The 18,252-nt window shown below is 60.8% G+C and overlaps 13 protein-coding genes across 13 annotated transcripts; 7 read left to right on the plus strand and 6 right to left on the minus strand.

Annotated features, from left to right (window-relative positions):
• Positions 1-228: 228 nt before the first annotated feature.
• On the plus strand, positions 229-1,659 carry OT_ostta17g01300 (K homology domain, prokaryotic type; the record flags this gene model as incomplete). The annotated part of the gene is made up of 1 exon (XM_003083853.2): positions 229-1,659. The coding sequence occupies one exon, from the start codon at positions 229-231 to the stop codon at positions 1,657-1,659; it is 1,431 nt and encodes a 476-aa protein (XP_003083901.2).
• A 22-nt stretch (positions 1,660-1,681) lies between these two features.
• OT_ostta17g01310 (Ovarian tumour, otubain) lies at positions 1,682-2,332 on the minus strand (the record flags this gene model as incomplete). Its single annotated transcript, XM_022984332.1, has 1 exon — positions 1,682-2,332. The coding sequence occupies one exon, from the start codon at positions 2,330-2,332 to the stop codon at positions 1,682-1,684; it is 651 nt and encodes a 216-aa protein (XP_022840452.1).
• Positions 2,333-2,452: 120 nt separating this feature from the next.
• Positions 2,453-3,619, minus strand: OT_ostta17g01320 (unnamed product; the record flags this gene model as incomplete). Its single annotated transcript, XM_022984336.1, has 1 exon — positions 2,453-3,619. The coding sequence occupies one exon, from the start codon at positions 3,617-3,619 to the stop codon at positions 2,453-2,455; it is 1,167 nt and encodes a 388-aa protein (XP_022840453.1).
• A 292-nt stretch (positions 3,620-3,911) lies between these two features.
• OT_ostta17g01330 (unnamed product) lies at positions 3,912-4,805 on the plus strand (the record flags this gene model as incomplete). The annotated part of the gene is made up of 1 exon (XM_022984344.1): positions 3,912-4,805. The coding sequence occupies one exon, from the start codon at positions 3,912-3,914 to the stop codon at positions 4,803-4,805; it is 894 nt and encodes a 297-aa protein (XP_022840454.1).
• Positions 4,806-5,007: 202 nt separating this feature from the next.
• OT_ostta17g01340 (Multi antimicrobial extrusion protein) lies at positions 5,008-6,768 on the plus strand (the record flags this gene model as incomplete). The annotated part of the gene is made up of 1 exon (XM_003083857.1): positions 5,008-6,768. One exon carries the CDS (start codon positions 5,008-5,010, stop codon positions 6,766-6,768), a length of 1,761 nt encoding a protein of 586 aa, XP_003083905.1.
• A 1,288-nt stretch (positions 6,769-8,056) lies between these two features.
• Positions 8,057-8,872, plus strand: OT_ostta17g01350 (Ribosomal protein S5, N-terminal, conserved site; the record flags this gene model as incomplete). Its single annotated transcript, XM_003083858.1, has 1 exon — positions 8,057-8,872. One exon carries the CDS (start codon positions 8,057-8,059, stop codon positions 8,870-8,872), a length of 816 nt encoding a protein of 271 aa, XP_003083906.1.
• A 66-nt stretch (positions 8,873-8,938) lies between these two features.
• On the minus strand, positions 8,939-9,631 carry OT_ostta17g01355 (unnamed product; the record flags this gene model as incomplete). Its single annotated transcript, XM_022984359.1, has 1 exon — positions 8,939-9,631. One exon carries the CDS (start codon positions 9,629-9,631, stop codon positions 8,939-8,941), a length of 693 nt encoding a protein of 230 aa, XP_022840455.1.
• Positions 9,632-9,711: 80 nt separating this feature from the next.
• OT_ostta17g01360 (ATPase-like, ParA/MinD) lies at positions 9,712-11,268 on the minus strand (the record flags this gene model as incomplete). Its single annotated transcript, XM_003083860.2, has 1 exon — positions 9,712-11,268. The coding sequence occupies one exon, from the start codon at positions 11,266-11,268 to the stop codon at positions 9,712-9,714; it is 1,557 nt and encodes a 518-aa protein (XP_003083908.2).
• Positions 11,269-11,424: 156 nt separating this feature from the next.
• OT_ostta17g01365 (unnamed product) lies at positions 11,425-12,024 on the minus strand (the record flags this gene model as incomplete). Its single annotated transcript, XM_022984368.1, has 1 exon — positions 11,425-12,024. One exon carries the CDS (start codon positions 12,022-12,024, stop codon positions 11,425-11,427), a length of 600 nt encoding a protein of 199 aa, XP_022840456.1.
• A 159-nt stretch (positions 12,025-12,183) lies between these two features.
• On the plus strand, positions 12,184-12,819 carry OT_ostta17g01370 (Small GTPase superfamily, ARF/SAR type; the record flags this gene model as incomplete). The annotated part of the gene is made up of 1 exon (XM_003083861.1): positions 12,184-12,819. One exon carries the CDS (start codon positions 12,184-12,186, stop codon positions 12,817-12,819), a length of 636 nt encoding a protein of 211 aa, XP_003083909.1.
• Positions 12,820-12,899: 80 nt separating this feature from the next.
• Positions 12,900-15,239, minus strand: OT_ostta17g01380 (Serine/threonine-/ dual specificity protein kinase, catalytic domain; the record flags this gene model as incomplete). Its single annotated transcript, XM_022984377.1, has 1 exon — positions 12,900-15,239. The coding sequence occupies one exon, from the start codon at positions 15,237-15,239 to the stop codon at positions 12,900-12,902; it is 2,340 nt and encodes a 779-aa protein (XP_022840457.1).
• A 383-nt stretch (positions 15,240-15,622) lies between these two features.
• Positions 15,623-16,501, plus strand: OT_ostta17g01390 (Clp protease proteolytic subunit /Translocation-enhancing protein TepA; the record flags this gene model as incomplete). Its single annotated transcript, XM_003083863.2, has 1 exon — positions 15,623-16,501. The coding sequence occupies one exon, from the start codon at positions 15,623-15,625 to the stop codon at positions 16,499-16,501; it is 879 nt and encodes a 292-aa protein (XP_003083911.2).
• Positions 16,502-17,054: 553 nt separating this feature from the next.
• On the plus strand, positions 17,055-18,218 carry OT_ostta17g01400 (Polyprenyl synthetase; the record flags this gene model as incomplete). Its single annotated transcript, XM_003083864.2, has 1 exon — positions 17,055-18,218. The coding sequence occupies one exon, from the start codon at positions 17,055-17,057 to the stop codon at positions 18,216-18,218; it is 1,164 nt and encodes a 387-aa protein (XP_003083912.2).
• Between the last annotated feature and the right edge of the window lie 34 nt (positions 18,219-18,252).

Here is an 18,252-nt window from a genome sequence, read left to right on the forward strand (position 1 = left end):
TCACGATGCAGCATGTAAAATATTCCATGGTAAATCGAGCACGGTCGTCGCTGCTCGATTGATAAGTTAAACGCGCCGCGCTTGTGTATATCGTCTCACCGAACCGCTCTCGCTCTGCACCGCGAACCGCACACATTGACGCCTCGCACGTCCGCACTTGTCCACGGCGCGGCCGTAGAGCACACGGCGGTCCAGAAACACCACGAGCGAGCGTCCGAACGAGCCGTCATGGGTGCTAAAACGGCTAAAAAGGTGTCGAACATCAAGGCTGAGCAATCCGCCGCCAAGAAATCTTCAGACGATTCACCAAGAGCCACGCGATCTACCAAACGCGAGCGCGCCTCGTCGAGCGCAAATGACGTTCCGGAGCGTGAAGAACCCACGAGCCGACGCTCGAACGAATCTGACGACGGAGACGACCGGGAGACGAAGAGACGCTGCGACGCTGTTGGCGCCGCGCACGACGCGGTTGACAAGGACGACGTCAAGACGCTCGTGCGCATCGATGGAAACGCCGGACGCGTGATCGGTAAGGGTGGAGAGACCGTGCGGTACATAGAGACTGTGTGCGAGGTGCGAGTAGAGTTTAGGAGGGACGAGGGTGTGGCGGTGGTGACACCGCGCGCGGACTTTGGCGGAACGCGGGAGGAGAAATTAGCAAATACGCGACGCGCGAAGGCTCTGATCGAGGAGGTGGCGAACACGGGACACATAATGGAGCGTTTGACGGCGGAGGCTCCGGTGGGGGTGAACGCGGGGATGCATATTGACGAGAGCGTCATCCCGGCGGAGTTGTTGCGCGGTGAAGACGATGACGAGTTGGAGTTTCAGATTCCGTGTCCGGGTAAGGAAGGGCGAGTGATCGGACGAGGCGCGGCAACGATTCGAGAGATCAGCGCTCGAAGCGGGGCGAGCTGTCACGTTGTTCGAGGGAGCGGGGTGTGCGTGGCAAAGGGCAAGCGGAAGTGCGTTCGAGTGGCATATCAAATGGTGCATGACACGTTGGAGTTACAGGTGGACAGATTCGGCGTCGCGACGGATGGGACGCAGCTCACGCAGTCACAGCCGCAGATCGGGATCACACACCCACCGACGTCGGCGATGATGTATCCACCGCAAGGTCAACCGGGGCAGGTCGTGAGGCTTCAAGGACTTCCACAGGGCGCAGTCGTTATAAATGGGATGACCATGGTTCCTCTGTCTTCAATAGGTTTAGCGCCCGCACCGGTGGCGAATCCGGTGTCAACAGGATTGGACACTACGATCGAGGTCCCGTGCGCGGGTTCTGAGGGACGAATAGTGGGTAAAGGAGGCGAGATGATAAAGCACCTCCGCGCGGTCACTGGGTGCATGGTGGACATCAAGAACAATAAATCGCCCTCGGCGGTTGTCGTGATCTCAGGAACGCCGTACAACGCCGAGCTCTGTCGCTCCTACGTGTACGAAGTCATGGAGAACGGTGACACTCGAGCATTGGGGAAATTAGGAGGTGCGCCGCATCAAGGCGCGCCGCCAGTGCAGCAGCTATATCAACAACAGACGCAGTACTACGCGCCTCCAGTTCCAGCCAACGTCGGCGGAATCTGGAACCGATACTACGACGGTCAAGGAAAACCGTACGAGCATAATCCGGTGACTAATGAAACGCGATGGGTGTAGGCGCTCGGGCGCTCGTAGAATATTAGATGAGCAAATCGTAATGGTTCTCCCCGTTGTACAGCAGTCGACAGGGCTTGCGCTTGCCACCCTTACTGAACTCCTCCCCGTACGTCTGAATCGCTACAAACCCGTGACCCTCGGCGTTCTTCGCCTGCGAAGCGTGTATGTACACCATGATCGGCCGCTTGATCAGCCTCGACAGCACCAATAGCTCTGGCTCGCCGCCCCAAAACGCCGGCTCCAATATCCTTCGACAATACGTCTCCAATCCTTGCTCGTACGAGATCGCCATCACCGCCTCGGAGAAATCCTGGCGCTTTTCCGGCGTTCGACACAACGACTCCGCCACCGCCAATCGCAACTCATCTGCCTCGCGTTCCTCCTCGCCCGACGTCATCACGCGTCCCGCCACGTTTGCCAACGCCAGTGCCAACGCCCGAAACATGCATCGCCCGTCCCCGCGCACGCGCACCACGTCGTAGAACTCACCCTTCCGTCGAGGGGTCTTATTCGTCCCGGATTTCGTTCGCTTCTTCGACTTTGCGGACGCTTTGGCGACCTGGGCGAGCTCGCGAGGTCGACCGAGCGGTGGCGGCGGAAAATTTGTAGCGACGCTCGAATGTGCAGCGCGCGCGGCGCTCGAGGCGCTCTGGGCGCGTCCGCCGTCGGACATTGCGCTTCCGTGAGGTGTGAGCTCGGTGCGTCTCGTGCGACGATGTGACGGCGCCGAGCGGTGGACTATCTCTGTTGAAGTGGATAAAGAAAGGCTATACGATGCGGATGCGGGGTGTTACTAGAGCATGATGCGGGATCGACGCCCGTCGGTGCGACCGTAGTGTTCCTCGACGACGTACGTAAGATTTCTAGCGGTAAATCGAGCGTGGCGAAGGGAGCTGGTGACCTTCTGGCACATGACGTTTATTGCGGCGACGGTTGTGTCGTCCAATTGAGAGTCCTCCGTCTTGGGAAATAATCGAGCCAGGGTGCAGTGTAGTGTGTCGTTTTGCTTAGTTGCGGCGCCCACGACCTTGTCTCGTAATCGTTCGCGCACAACCTGCGATCCGCCATTCACGTCCTTGAAACAGAGCAGCAAACAGCCGCTCGGGGCGAGGCACACCCGATCGACCTCCAGCTCGCATGTGCCGCACCCCTTCACCGCGTCCGCGATTGCGCTCTCCTCAAACGCGATCGCGTTCTCGATCGGTAACGTTCGCGGGAGTGTACGAGTAGTTCCCGACGCGTTCTCGACCGCGAATGTCGCCGGGGCTTGCACATACTCGAAAGTCCTCGATACGTGAAACAGAGTCACGTGCAGTTCTTGGCGTCCCGGCGCGAACGCGTCCATCTTCCCTCCAACCAATCGTATGAGCTCACGCGTCGCTCCCTGCACGGCTGCCACGATCGCCGGGGCATCTTCGAGGGATATGATCACCAATCTCGCGCAATCTAGCGGCATACTGAGCTCCGCGTATTTGCGCGGCCACACGCCGGCTTCGGGCCACCGACCGAAACTAAAGAATCGTCGCGGCGTCAACGCAGAAGCGTCCAAACCACCCATCGCGAACGCAATCTCGAGCGATTCGTACACCGCCGTCGCGTTCGCGGTGTGTTTGACGTCGATCGATGACGTCGACTCGCGCGTCGCGCGCGTCTCCTCCGAACGCGCCGTCCCCGACGTCTCTTCCGTCTTCTCTCTCATCCTTCGCGTCGCCGCCGCGCCCGCGCGCGAGATCACCGCCGTTTCAGCCGTCACCACCGCCTCTTCGATCTCCTCCTCCTCCGTCGCCTCCTCGTCGGAGACGTTTTCTTTCACCCTCTTTGCTCGCCGTCCACCGCTCACTGAGAAGATCTCCGACCCGTACGCGTACGCGTAGCACGCCGCGACGCCGCACACCGCGCCCGCGATCGCGGCGATCACCACCCTGGTCCTCGACCGCGTCGGCGCGCCCGCGTGCGCCATGACGACGCCGCGAAGCGTCGTTTGGTGACGCTTTTTCCACACGCCCATCATCTCTTCGCGCGAATTCCAACCAAAGCGTCCGCAGTGCGCGTCGCGTCGCCCCTCGCGCGCGCTCGGACGAGGCCCGCCGGGTGGAGATCGATATCGGTCGTCTCGGAATCGCGTTTCGCGTCCGAGATCGTCGACGTCGACGACGACGGTTGGCCAACACGAAAACTCTCGATTGCACGCGAACATCATCATCCATCGACGACGACGCGCTCGAGCGCTCGGGATGATCCCGCGCCGAGCGATGCTTCGACGAGTGAGGCAATTGTTGATCGCGTGCGCGTGCGCGTGCGCGGTGGTGATGTTCGAGGAGACGGCGCGGTGGCGACCGGGCGCGTGGGCGAGCGGCGCGCGCGCGGCGCTGGCGCTGTGCGGTATCGGTATCGCGGCGACGACGGTGGCGATGCGATACGTCGATAGGGTGAATGGGGTGCATAATTTCAGTGGAGGGGCGAACGGGAGATCGAGCGCGTTCGGGTCGACGGGCGGGGCGGACGCGGAGGCGGGCGGATCGAACGGGACGCGGGCGACGTGGAACGGGAGCTCTTGGACCTCGCGCTCGGGATCGTTCGGTAACAACGCGAGCGTCGGTGCGGCGAATGAGACGAATGTTGATAAAGTTCAGGGCACGGGCGCGTTTGGGTACGGCGGGTATCAGGACGAGGTTGATTACGACGACGCGCGAGCGAGAGGTGAGCGCGAGCGCGCCGAGCAAGAGCGATGGGCGCGCTGGGAGGCCGAGGATGAGGAGCGTGAGAATCGCCGAGCGAGCAGTCGCGCGGAGAAAAAGGTTGAGGACAGGGCGAAGAAGGAAAAGTCCCGCGCCAAGCGATGGGCGCGATACGACGAGCAATGGGAGCTCCTGGAGTCCGCCGCGTCTTCGGGTGAACCGCTTCGATACGATGACGTCCCGTGGCCTCCTAAGATGAAGGAACTTCTTGACCGTGAATCCGGCGGAGAAAATGCTTCCGATCGCGATCGCAAGCTCGCCTATCACCGTTGCGTCAAGCGTTGGCATCCGGACAAGTTTTTGTCCAAATTCAGAGCCCGCATCGAGCTCGGCGGCGACGCTGATAAGATCGCCGAGCGCGTCGGCGCCGTCGCCAAGGCCCTCACCCTCGCGTACGGCGCCGCCTAGTAATGCATTCCATCCGTTTCTATCACGAAATCGAACATTCAAACCGTATTACGCCTCGTCCATCTCATCCCGTGCCCCTCTCTCGGGTTGTTGCACTTTTTGCAAAAGCGCGGGTTTACCTAACGAAGTCACCGCGGCGCGCCCGCTCGCGTCACCGCGCGACGCGCGCGCGATTCGAGCAATGCGCGCCTCCACGAGCGCGATGAATGTGCGCGCGACGCACGCGCGCGCGCGCGCGCGCGGCGACGGCGCGCGACGTAAGAGCGTCGAACGTCCCGGCGCGCGCCTCGAGCGCGTTCGAACGTCGACGCCTCGTCGCCGCTCGCGCGTTCACGCGGCCGCGAACGCGGTCGAGCGCTCGCGTGAGGATGATTGGGATGAAGATGCATCTACGGAGCGCTCGAGTGAGGCGAACGTACCGGAGACGACGGAGGACGGGTCGGTCATCGATGCGCCAGGGGAGACGGAGGAAGCCGAGGCGAGCGTGCGGGACTTGGCGAGGTTCACTCTGCCCACGATGGCGATCTGGCTGTGCGATCCGTTGTTGTCGTTGGTAGATACGAGCGTGGTCGGGACGTTCGCGGGAACGTTAGAGCTCGCAGCGATCGCGCCGGGGTCGGTGTACGCCGGGTACCCGGCGTACCTGCTGTGCACCGGGTTCGCAGTGGCGACGACGAGCATGGTCGGGCAGGATCGTCTGACGGAGGCGAGGCTAGATCGAGAGGATGAGGCGGAGCGGACGGTGAGCGCGGCGGTGTTGAGCGCGTCAGTAGCGGCGATTTTAGGGGGAGCGCTCTTGGTGGGGGTGATGAAGCCTGCGCTCTCGGCGTACGTGGGGGCAGCAAATGTGGCGCTGATGCCGTACGCAAGCGCGTACGCGTTCATTAGAATATTGGCACTGCCGGTGGGATGCGTCAACGCAGTCGTTGAGGCGGCGTTTTTGGCCGTGCGCGATCCGTGGACGCCGCTCAAGGCTGTGACGCTGACGACGGTGTTGAACCTCGTCCTCGATGTGAGCTTCGTCGCGGGGTTCGGGTGGGGGGTCGCCGGCGCCGCCGCGGCGACGAGTATGTCGCAGGTGATTACGATGGTGCTTCTTCTGCAGGCGCTCGTGCGTAGGGGATCTCAGGTGGACGAGATGAAGAAGTTACTCAAGTCGAGACAGTTTAGGGATCCGCGCACGGTGAAGAACACGGGCGCCCCCGCGCTGAGGCTGCCTTTCCAGAAGCCCAGGCCGGGATTTTACACTCGATTGAGAAAAATATCGGTCCCGGTAATGGTTGTGGCTCTGATCAAGTGCATCTTTGTCGGTTGGATTGTGCGCTCGGCTACAGCGATCTCTCCGGAGGCGTCGGCGGCGAATGGAGTGCTCTTATCGGTGTACTTCTTCTTCGCCGTCGTGGGTGAGGGCGTTAGTCAGGCGGCGCAGACATTCTTGCCGGCGCAACTTGGGAAGTTTAAAAAGGCTCTGCAGCTGTCGTTCCGTATACTGATCGTGTCGATGGCCATCGGCGTCTTCAACGCCGTGCTCAGCGGTTTGCTCCCGACGTTGTTGCCACAGATGTTCACCAAGAACGCGGCGGTGGTTGAGCTCATGCTTCAAGCCGTCCCGTTCATGTCTCTGTCGTTGCTCGCGCACACCGCGTCGATGGCGAGCGAGGGATGTCTTCTTGCTGCTCGAGACGGCGTCTTCATGTCACTGTCGTACATCCCAAACGCGGCGCTCAGCTGCATCACACTCGCCGTGTTGCAGGCAGCCGATTTTGGCGTTCGCTCGTCCTGGATCGCTCTGTTCCAGTTCCACTGCGTTCGCCTCGTCATCAACGCCGTCCGCCTCCGCTTCGGCCCGTCACCGCTCAAGCGTGCGCTCGTGCTCCCAATGCGAGCCATCGAGCTCGGAAAGTCGGAGGAACCCTTGGCCTCGATCGACGGTTCTACTCGGACGATCCCGAACGCGTCGTGACGAAACACTGCGAAAGACGACGACCTCGAGTCGCTTCCGATCGCCGTTCGCGATCGAAAATTCTTATTACAGTAAGCTGTCCCGTGTTGTAAGATCTTGAAAACTGGATTCGTTTCCTTGAGTCACGATCAAGGACGACCACACACCTGAATCACACACCAATCACACACACACCAACCACACACACACACTTTGCAACCACACACACACACACACACACACACTTAACCACACACTTTTAGGGTTTAGGTAGGGTTTACGTTTTTGTCATCTTAGGGGTTATTTTCATTAAATATGTACGGGAGGAAAAAATAATGAAATGGACATCACGCGTCGGCGTCCAAGCGGTTAAATCGATGGGGCATTTCAGCACATCTTTCGCGCGCGTTCTCCGACGCGTCGAGTGATTTGAGTGCGGTTTGCGACATTCACTGGCGACTAACATCACTCAGGAACCGCGTGCTGGTGGAGAAACCGTGCGCGGGACGGTTTCTTGACGCCGTCCGACGACATCCCGTCGCGCGGCATCCACGGCGATTTCAACGGGCGACTTCCAGAAAAAACGGGCAAATCTAGGGTTTAGTTAACGAATAAGGACTCGTGAATGATGAGAGGGGGTCGATTCTCGACGTAAAAAAAGTGTGTGTGTGGTTGGTGTGTCACACCTTTTAGTGTGTGTGTGTGTGTGTGTGTGATTGAAAATAGTGTGGTTGTACCACACACTTTACCACACACTTAAGTGTGTGGTCGTCCTTGGTCACGATTCGTCACATAGTCCCTCGTACCGAAACCCATACCGTACGAACATGCATAGGGTCCAGCAATAGAATCGAGCCCGGGCGATGTCGCGTCGCGTCCGCCTTTCTCAGGCGCGCGCGAGTACGTCGTCGCCGTCGACTCGAGGTACGTCGATCGCACGCGCGTGAACGACGCGAGAACGACCGTGTGTCGTGACGAGACGCGTTCGTACACGAAAGACGCGTCGAGCGCGGCGGAGGAAGCGCGATGCGACGAGCGCTAGAGAGGGCTTTAGGGCTTTCGGTAGATCGCGATCGTTTGCGCGTTCATGCGCGACGCGAGCGCGCAGACGGCGATTGAAGGGTGCCGATGCGGGATTGTGTCGACACTCCGTCGTTCGTGGGCGTCGGGACGCGGGTTCGGGTGGCGTGCGCGTCGGGAACGAGTGAAATGGGCGACTGGACGAGACGAGGGTTGACTTCGTTGCAGAAGGAGCGAGAGACTGACCGTTTTCTGTTTTTGCTAATGATTGCAGTTAATCGAATTAGAAATGTCTGATCGAGGTGGATTCTCCCGCGGTTTCGGCCGCGGCGGTGAGCGTGGCCGCGGTGACCGCGGTCGCGGTGATCGCGGTCGCGGACGCGGACGTGGACGTGGCCCGCGCGGCCGAGGCGGCGAAGACAAGGATGCCTGGGTCCCGTGCACCAAGCTCGGTCGTCTCGTGCAACAAGGGAAAATCAAGTCGCTCGAACACATCTTCTTGTTCTCGATTCCGATCAAGGAGCACCAGATCGTCGAACACTTCATCGGCGCCGAACTCAAGGATGAGGTCATGAAGATTTGCCCGGTTCAAAAGCAAACCACCGCGGGTCAGCGCATGCGCTTCAAGGCTTTCGTCGTCGTTGGCGATTGCAACGGCCACATCGGGCTCGGTGTGAAGGCGTGCAAGGAAGTCGCGCATTCCATCCAAGGTTCCATGATCCTCGCCAAGCTTAACGTCGTCCCGGTTCGTCGAGGCTACTGGGGCTCCAAGCTCGGCGCCCCGCACACCATTCCGACCAAGGTTCACGGCAAGTGCGGCTCCGTGCACGTTCGTCTCATCCCGGCGCCGCGTGGTGCGGGTATCGTCGCATCCGGTACGGTGAAGAAGGTATTGGCTATGGCTGGATTGCACGACGTGTACACGTGCTCTCGTGGTCACACGCGTACGCTTGGTAACTCTGTCAAGGCGACGTACGCTGCGCTCAAGTCCACCTACGGCTTCTTGACCCCGGATTTGTGGGCCACCACGCGCTTCACCAAGCCGCCGGCTCAAGAGTTCACCGACTTGCTCGCGAAGCCGGCCAAGGCCGCTCGCGACATCTAGGCGAATTCGCGGCTTTTGATCTCATAGAACTAGAGTTGGAATATTAAAAGTTCCTCCACAACTAACTCAAAGTGAGCGCAGTTCCTGTACGTAATGTTCCCTGAGCTTCCAAAGCATGCTCTGGAGCGCGCGTCGGTCGCACCCGTCCAACACGGCACCTGCCGTCTCCCTCAGTGCGATCGCCCTGGCCTCTCGCTCCGCGTTCCGCTCGCGCTCCCACCGCTCTCTAATCTTATTGCTGTTGAAATCAACCGCTCGATACAACTTCTCCGTCCCTCTCGCACGCTCGAGCGCGGCGTCTCGCTCGGCCTCGGCGCTCGCCAATCGCAGCTTCATCTCCAACGCCTCCTTTTCCCGTTCCATCGCCTCCGTTTTTATTCGTCTACGATTCGTCTCTCTCGTGTATCGATGCCAAGCTCGTACCGCGTCTCTCTTGCGCCGCGTCGCCGCTCGACGCAGCGCTTCGTGCACCGCGGCGTCGCGCGCCTTCCGTTCCCTCGTCACCCGATACCAAGCCCGCATCACGTGCGCGAGCACCTCCGTACGTAGCGCGAGCACGGTGGCGATCAAATCCCGTCGTTCGTCGGACGATTTGAGCGTTTCGCGACGCCACGCGTGCAGAATGTCCCTGAGCGCGCGTTTGTTGTCAACATTCACAACTGACTTCCAACGTTTGAACGACGATCCGAGCGTCGACGGCGACGTGGTAGTCGCGGATACAGGAGAACACTTAGGATGGGATGTTTCGCCGATGCGCATGAGAATCGAGTTCGATCGCGCGCGGGATTTTGCGGTGATTTCCAGCAACAAGTTGTGCTAACGTGCTCTTGGCTTTTGGTTCACGACGCGCGGGCGGGCAAGCGCTCGAGCTTGGCCAGTGTAGAAAATGCCGCGACCTGGCTCAGACCGTCGGGCCAGGTGATGCTCATCGCGTAGTTTCCGATCACGGACATCTCCACCGGTGCGATGTCGTCCGGGATGGGGGCTCCGTTGAGGAGTCTGTCTGGAGACTCATCGCTCCCCTTCACACGAGCGCTCTCGTCGGAGAGACGAACGTTCTTGGCGGTGATCCAGAACGCCTTGTCGTTGTTCTCCCCGGGGATTTCCACTCGGAAAGCGCCGTCATAGCCAGGATCTATGTCGACGCGCGGTTTCTTGCCGTTGTTGAGCTTGGCAACCTCGCGCACGACGGTGGCGGCGACCTCTTGGTATCGCGAGCTCGTCTCGCACGTCGGGTCTCGCAGGACGAGAGGTCGGCCGGTATCTCCGCACGCGCTCAGATCCGGAACAATAGGCATTTGTAGCAAGTTCGGGACGCCGTACTGCTCGCAGATCTTCGCCCCGCTTCCCTCGCCGAAGGGCTTGTGCTTGACTCCGTCAACCTCGAAGTAGCTCATGTTCTCCACGACGCTCACACACGGGACAGCGAGCTTGGCGAACATGCGAACGCCCTTTTCGACGTCGATGAAGGCAAGCTTTTGCGGCGTTGTCACTACGACCGCAGCGGTGATCGGGACGACCTGGCACAACGTCAGCTGCACGTCACCCGTTCCTGGGGGCATGTCGATTATCAAGTAATCGAGCTCGCCCCAATCCGTCGTCGTCAACAGCTGGTTGATCAATCCGCTCACCATGGGGCCTCGCATGATCGCGCTACCCTGGCCGGCGAAACCAAACGAAACCACCTTCACCCCCTCGTACTCCACCGGCTTGATCGTCCCCGTTTCCTTATCCATCTCCAGCACTGGAACGTCTGGGGAGATCATTGTCGGCAGGCTCGGCCCATAAACGTCGGCGTCTAAAATCCCAACCTTAGCCCCCATCATCGCCAACGTGTACGCCAAATTCACGCTCGTCGTCGACTTCCCGACCCCACCCTTACATGAGCTCACGGCGATGATGTGTGATACCCTGCGAAGTCCCTCAACCGTCTCTGGCGCGTCGTTTCTCGCCGGCTGCGCCGTCATCGTCACTGACACCCGCTTCACCCAATCCAACTCCTCAACGAACGCCTTCGCCTGCCGCTCGAACTCTGCCTTCACCGGGCACGCTGGTGTCGTGAGCTCGATCGCGAACAGCACGCTCCCGGCGCTCTCGTCGATCACGAGCGCCTTCACGAACCCGCAGTTTACAATGTCCTCGCCAAAGTCCGGGTCGATCACCCGTCGGAGCTTACTCAGGACCTCGGATTCTTTGCTTCCGTCCGGCGCGGAGTATATCGCGGGCATCGACGTTGTATCCATTAAATCACCCTCGGTGGACGTCGAGGGCGCGTGGCGCGCGCGCACGACGCGGTTGGAGTTGATGCGGCGGCTCTTATCCGAAAATTTGGAACTCGCCGCGCTCTCCGCTCGATATGCGCGAGCGCTCGCTGACGAGGCGAACGTGGCCGACATTCCGCGTTCTATCGCGCAATCGAGTTTTGTGAGTTGACGACGCGTGAAGAGCGCGACGAGATGTGAAGTGTTGTGTCCTGTTTTCCAGTCCCTGAAGGAGGCGTAAACTACATCAACTACGTACTAGTGAATCCAGGCCGCGAGCCTTGGCTTCGTCTAATGTTCTATCGTGCCGCGTCCGCGTCCGCGTCCGCGTCCGCGTCCGTGTCCTCCAAATCGCTCGCGTCGGTTCCGTTTCATTGCCTTGTCGATCGCTCGACTCTCCGCGAGAGCGGCGCTCACGAGCTTCGCGTCGTGTTTCTTCTTGATCACCACCAAGAACAAGCCCGCGCGCGTCCGTTCGCGCCACACTCCCGACCCTTTAAACCCCTCCTCGTACCGCGATCCACCCTCTAAGCGCTCAATTCGTAACGTCTCCTTCAAGGCGTCCCGTAAGGCGTCGCCGCCGAGTCGCTTTGCCAGACACCGCGTCAGGTGTCCCTTCGGCTCCTCTATCGCTCGTCGAACGCTCTCAGCCGCTATGAGATCACTCTCGGCGAGTTCTACCCTATACGGCGCGTTAGCGTCGATCATCGACGCATCGGCGTCGTTCAAGCGCTCCAAAGTTGGACTTTTCCTCTGCAAACCAAGTTGCTGAGTTTCATCATTTTGTCGAATCTCTCCCTCCTCTTCAAGTTCACCCGTCTCCGCGTTCACGACGTCCTCGTAATCGATGAGTTCTTCGTCTTCATCGCTCAAATCGACGTCGCTCGGCATGAAGGAAAGCGTCAGCGTGTGAAGGGGTCGTCGTTCTCAAGACACAAGTCTTCACTGATCGCCGCATTGGCGCGTCTCCCGTCGCTGCTCTCGAAGCACGACTCGCGACGCTCGTTTCGATCGGAAGAGACCTCTCAGTGCTCTCGATCGCGGGTTAAAATGGGCGGCGCCGTGAGCGCGGCGCGGAGTTTGTTTGACAAGTACTTTGGAAATGTGGACATGCGCGTCGTCATGCTCGGCCTCGACGCCGCCGGGAAGACGACCATCCTGTACAAGCTGCACATCGGCGAGGTCTTGTCGACGGTCCCGACGTTAGGGTTCAACGTGGAGAAGGTGCAGTACAAGAACGTGGTGTTCACGGTCTGGGACGTCGGCGGGCAGGAGAAGCTCCGACCGCTGTGGCGGCACTACTTCAACAACACGGATGGGTTGATCTTCGTCGTCGATTGTCTCGATCGCGATCGGATGGAAAGGGCGAAGGAGGAGTTTTATTCCATCGTGAACGATGCGTTCATGAGGAACAGCGCGATCTTGATCTTCGCGAATAAGCAGGATTTGAGAGGCGCGCTGACGACGGCGGAGTTGGTGGAGGCGTTCGATTTGCCGAGTCTGAAGGGGAGACGGTGGCACGTGCAGGCGTCGTGCGCGACGCAGGGGTTAGGATTGTACGAGGGATTAGATTGGTTGTCCTCCACGTTGGTGAAGATGCGCCGAAATGGGTTGATCACGAGCGTCGGGTCGAGCGGGGAGAAACACGGGCAAGGCAGACAGGGCAGAGACGCGAGATTCATGTGATGTTCGCGGTAGATAGGTAGACGATGCGATGTAAAGAAAACCAACGGTCGCGTGATAATAATAGTTTACATTTCGTTTCATCATCTGACGAGCGCGAGCGCTTTGGCCTCCTCGAGCTCAGTGCGGCACTTTCCGCACCCTTTTTTGGCGTATCGACACTTGGTGCAGCCAAGCTCTGTTCTTGGTGGGCGAAGAATTCGAGGACGACCGCGACCGCGCTTTCCATCCGGTCGAAGCACAGGAACAACTGTCAATTCCTTCACCACGATGGGCTTGCCGGTATTCACGTCGATGTACCTGGACGATTTGGTGCCTGGAAAGGCGACGTTCATACCCTTGGCGCTCTTCGTCTCGACGCGCTTAGGCGCTTTCATTTTGGTCGTCTTCTTCACCGGTACGCTCTTCTTCCCACCTCGAGGCCCGCGGGGTAGACGTGGCGATTCTGGATCGCACGCACCGCACCCGTTTGCAGCCCATCGGCACTTGCTGCAACCTTTCGTATTGGAGCCATAGACGACGAGCGCCATGGAGCTGCCGGCCTTTGAAGACGCCTTTGCGACTGGTTTCTTTGTCTTCGTCGGCGCTTTGGCCATTCGCGCCGCGGGACCACGAGGAAGACGTTCCTTTCCAGGATCGCACCTCCCACACCCGCCAGCGGACCATCGGCACTTACTGCAACCCTTGGGACCGCCAACGAGGACGAGTGCCTTCGAGTTCTTTGAGCTCGCCTTTTTCGCGGTCAACCTCTTCGGTTGCTTCTGTAGCTTCGTGGCAGCCTTCTTCTTCAGCGCCGCCGCTGCGGGACCTCTGGGAAGACGAACGGTGTCGGGGTCACATCCACCGCAGCCGTTTCGGGACCATCGACACTTGCTACAACCCTTTGTAGGCACGAGCGCGAGCGCGAGCGAGTTGTCTTCGTTCGCAACCTTGGACTTCTTTACCGGCGGTGGGCAATCATTCACCTTAGGCGGACGACCGCGACGTTTCTTCTGCGGTTGCGCTTGAGCTTCGTGCGGAGATGTATTCAAGTCGACGACGCTCAGCGGCGCACGCGGCGTTTCGACTGCGATGTGGTTCTCGTCAACGGGCGCATTTGCCTCTGTTGTCGCGACCTCCTCGACGTCCTCCTCGGTCTCGTGCGCGTGATGTAAGTGCATCGGCGGCGGGAGTTCGACGAGTCTTCGGTTCATCAAAGGATGCCATCTCGGACCCGGAGTGCACGAGTCGATGGCGGGCGTCATCGCAAACGGAGTCGGCGCGTACGGCGTCATCCCGTATCCGGGACCGGGTGTCACTGATGTCATTCGGAACGGACCCGGAGTCAGCGGTTGCGGTCTTGCGGGACTCCCTTGCTCGATCTCCTCCCCCTCGTCCTCGTTCGTCTCGTCGAGCTCGGTGCACTGCACGCTCTCCTCTGGGAAACTCGTCGGCCGAGCGGGAGTGCAACCGCCCATGGGGAGGTGTAAATCGTTCGCCTCGCGGAAATCGACCATCTCTTCGATTGCCTCGTCCGAACTCCATCGTTCATTCGCGTCTACCCACGTGGTGGACTTCAAGAAGTCGTACAGTGCTTCGCATCCGGGCGTGACGCGCGCGTCAAATTTTGCGAGCACCTCCTTCACGCGCGTCTCCTGTCCCGCCGTCGCCGCGATCTTCTTCTCCAGCTTGAGCTCACCGAGAGCCTCCTCGAGCTGGCAATCGACTAAAATCTCCACGTCTAGGCACATCGACGCTGCCCATACCAAGAATGCCCACATATCCGCCTGAAAATCGTAGTGCGGCCCCCTCGTCTCCGGCGCGATGTACCCGCACGTCCCCGGTCCTTGGAGCGTCATCCTTCGCTTCCCAACCTTTGGCAATCGCACCGCGGTCCCCCAATCCGTGAACCCAATCGTGACCTTCGTCACCGTCCCGAACGCGTTCCTCACCACGCTCCTTACGAGCACGTTCTTCGCCTTTAAATCCCGCCAGACCACGCGCGCCGCCTTCAGCTCTTCCAGTCCCTCCGCAACCTGCAAGAACACGTCCAACTTCACCCGCGCGCTCAGTTCCCTCCCCGCCGCCTTCTCCCGCGTCATAAAATCCTCCAGGCATCCATCCGGGCACAACTCACTCAAAACCGCCAAATACTTCTTCCCGTCTCGCCGCGTCGTCGGCGCGCACCCGTGCGTCTTCACCGCCACTCTCGGCAAATCCCCCACCGTGGCCACCTCCGCCACCACCTGCGACTCCTTCGACCCGTCCACGACGCGAGCGCACACCGTCTCACCGCGAAACCGCGCGACGTACGCGGTGCAGAACCCACCCTCACCGAGAACCGCGTCGTAATCGATCTCCACCTCGGACTCGACAAAAATCTTCATGTCCGGACGATGGCTCGCGATCGCCTCCAAACACGACGCGCACGCGCGCGCGTCCATGTCCGTCGCCCGCGAACGATCGAGACAAAATCCCTCGACGCGATCGTCGCGCGCGACGCCGCGATCGCCCGTCGCCCGTCGCGCGCGTGTGACGTCGCGCGTCGCCCGCGCAACGGTCGTGCGACGATCGGCATTCTCGTTGTGCATCGATGTACATCACGCACAGTACGTACCACGCGTCCGAGGGTGTGTCCTCGACGACGTATCGGACCCCTCGTCGAGTTCCAGGTCGTGGCTCGAGCGCGTACATTAACCTCGCGAAGGCCATGTGTGTGTCGTGCGGCGCTAGGGTTTTCACGCGTCGCCCGCGATCGCGCGCGACGTCCCCGCACACCCGCGTCGCCGCGCGCGCGCGATCGCGGACGCGCTCGAGCGCTCGCGCGATGTCCACCGTGGGTCTCCACGTCGCGCGCGCGTCCACGGCGTCGAGCGCGCTGCGTGGGAACGGGACCACGGGACGGGGGCGCGGGACGGGGGGGCGGGCGCGCGCGCGCGCGGGCGCGGGGTCGTTCGGCGCGTACGGTGGGTTCGTCGATGGGAATAAGCTCCACGATGGCTTGCGGCGGGGTGACGGACGCGCTCGGAGCAGGACGTTCGGGGAGACGGTGACGCGGGCGACGACGACGGCGACGCGCGGGGCGCGGGCGACGAAGACGATGATGCCGATCGGCGTTCCCCGAGTGCCGTATAAGACCCCGAACGAGAGCTCGTGGCAGTGGGTGGATATTTGGAACTGTTTGTACCGCGAGCGGATCATTTGGATCGGGCAGACGATCGACGAGGAGCTCGGGAACCAACTCGTGGCGACGATGCTCTTCTTGGATAGCGTGGACAGGAACAAGCCGATGTATCTGTACATCAACAGCGAGGGGGGACAGATCGTCCCGACGATGGCGATCATGGACACGATGAAACACTTAAAGGCGGAGGTCGGGACGGTCGGGTTCGGGAGCGCTCGAGCGATGGGGGGTTTACTCCTGGCGAGCGGGAAGAAGGGCAAGCGCGCGGCGCTGCCGAACACGTGCATCATGCTTCATCACCCCTCCGGCGTCGCTCGCGGGAGCGCATCGGACGTTCAAAACGAAGGGAAGGAACTCATGCGCATCCGCTCTCAGATCAACAAAAAAATCTCCGACATCACCGGCCGTCCCGTGGACGTCGTGAGCGAGGAGATTCGCCGAGACAAGCATTTCACCCCCGAGCAAGCGCTCGAGTACGGAATCATCGACAAAATCTTATATCGACCTCGAGGTCCGCGCTAGTCCGAGCACATCGATCACGCGCGTTGTCATCGACGTTTACGTAGCCACGCGCCGTCGTCGTCGCGTCGTCGCCGTCCATCACCAGCGCTCCCCGGGTATGCGTCACGTCACCCAAAACACGTGACGTCGGCGCATCGTGCCCACACATCGCGCGCGACCGACTTCCGCGTCGCTCGCTCGCGCGCGCACCGCATCGCGCGACAGAGACGCGGGAAAGACAATCGCGCACCGCACCGCTCGCACGCCGCGCGCGAGGGATCGTCCACGCGTCGACGGCGCGTCGTCCACGCGCGAGGCGTCGATCGCGACGTCGACGGTCGAACCGCGCGTGCCGTCGACGCGCCGCGCTCGAGCGCGCGCGCGCGTCGTTTGAGGCGTCGAGCGACGCGTGTGACGTGGTCGTGATGACGAGCGAGATGGCGCGCGCGATGGCCGGGCGCGAGACCACGGGGGCGGGCGCCGCGGGGCGGCGCGCGGGTCGTCGGGACGGCGGCGCGGCGGCGCGTGGACGCCGCGGCGCGCGCGCGCGTGCGGACGCGCGACCGGTGAGATGATGACGGTGTTTGGTTCGGTGTGTCGTCGTGGGGGACGCATGGGCGACGCGCGCGCGGTGGCGCGGGCGGTGGCGCCGGACGTCGCGGGGGATAAGTACCCCAGGAGCGGGCGAAGCGCGGGGACGTCGTTCGATGAACTCGATCCGGAGCATAACACCCACTTCGGGTCGAGCGATGAGGGCAAGGGGTACGATATCACGCAGATTACGGCGCCGGTGAACGCGGACATGGAGCAGATGCGCATGAACCTGCGGGATATCATCGGGCGGAAGAACCCGTTGCTGCTGGCGGCGGCGGATCAAATCTTCGGCGCCGGAGGGAAGCGTTTGCGTCCGGTGTTGGTGTTCCTCGTCGCGCGCGCGACGGCGATTAAGATGAACATGAGCGATATTACGGATAGACAGAGGCGATTGGCGGAGATCACGGAGATGATTCACACCGCGTCGCTCGTGCACGACGACGTGTTGGACGACTGCGACACGCGTCGCGGTAAGGAGACCATCCACACCTTGTACGGCGCGCGCGTGGCGATTTTGGCGGGCGATTTCTTGTTTGCGCAATCTTCTTGGTTTTTGGCGAATTTGGACAACTTGGAGGTGATCAAACTCATCTCTCAGGTCATCGCGGATTTCGCGGACGGCGAAATCTCTCAAGCTGGCGCCCTGTTCAACTGCGACATCACGCTGGACGAGTACATGGAGAAGAGCCACAACAAGACGGCGTCTCTGATCGCGGCGTCGTGCAAGTCAGCGAGCGTTTTTAGTGAATGCGAGGAATCGGTTAAGATCGATATGTACGAATATGGGAAACATCTCGGGTTGGCGTTCCAAGTCGTGGATGATATTTTGGACTTCACGCAGTCTGAGGAACAGTTGGGTAAACCGCAAGGGCAAGACTTGGCGAGCGGGAACCTCACTGCACCGACGATTTTCGCACTCAAGCGAGTTCCAGAGCTGCGTGGATTGATCGAGAATCAGTTTGAGAAGGAAGGAGACCTTCAACGCGCCATCGATATCGTCAACGAGCACGGCATCGCCGAGGCGAGAAAGTTGGCAAAGAGAGAGGGTGACATCGCCCTGGCGTCTCTCAGGCAGCTGCCTGATAGCGATGCCAAGCGATCCTTGGTGGGCATGGTGGGATACGTTCTTGAGCGAATCTATTGAGCCCGCTACTGTGCGCGCCTCGCAGTTACATCAG

Source organism: Ostreococcus tauri, assembly GCF_000214015.3.
Source record: "Ostreococcus tauri WGS project CAID00000000 data, contig chromosome 17, whole genome shotgun sequence".
In the NCBI taxonomy this organism is placed as follows: domain Eukaryota; kingdom Viridiplantae; phylum Chlorophyta; class Mamiellophyceae; order Mamiellales; family Bathycoccaceae; genus Ostreococcus; species Ostreococcus tauri.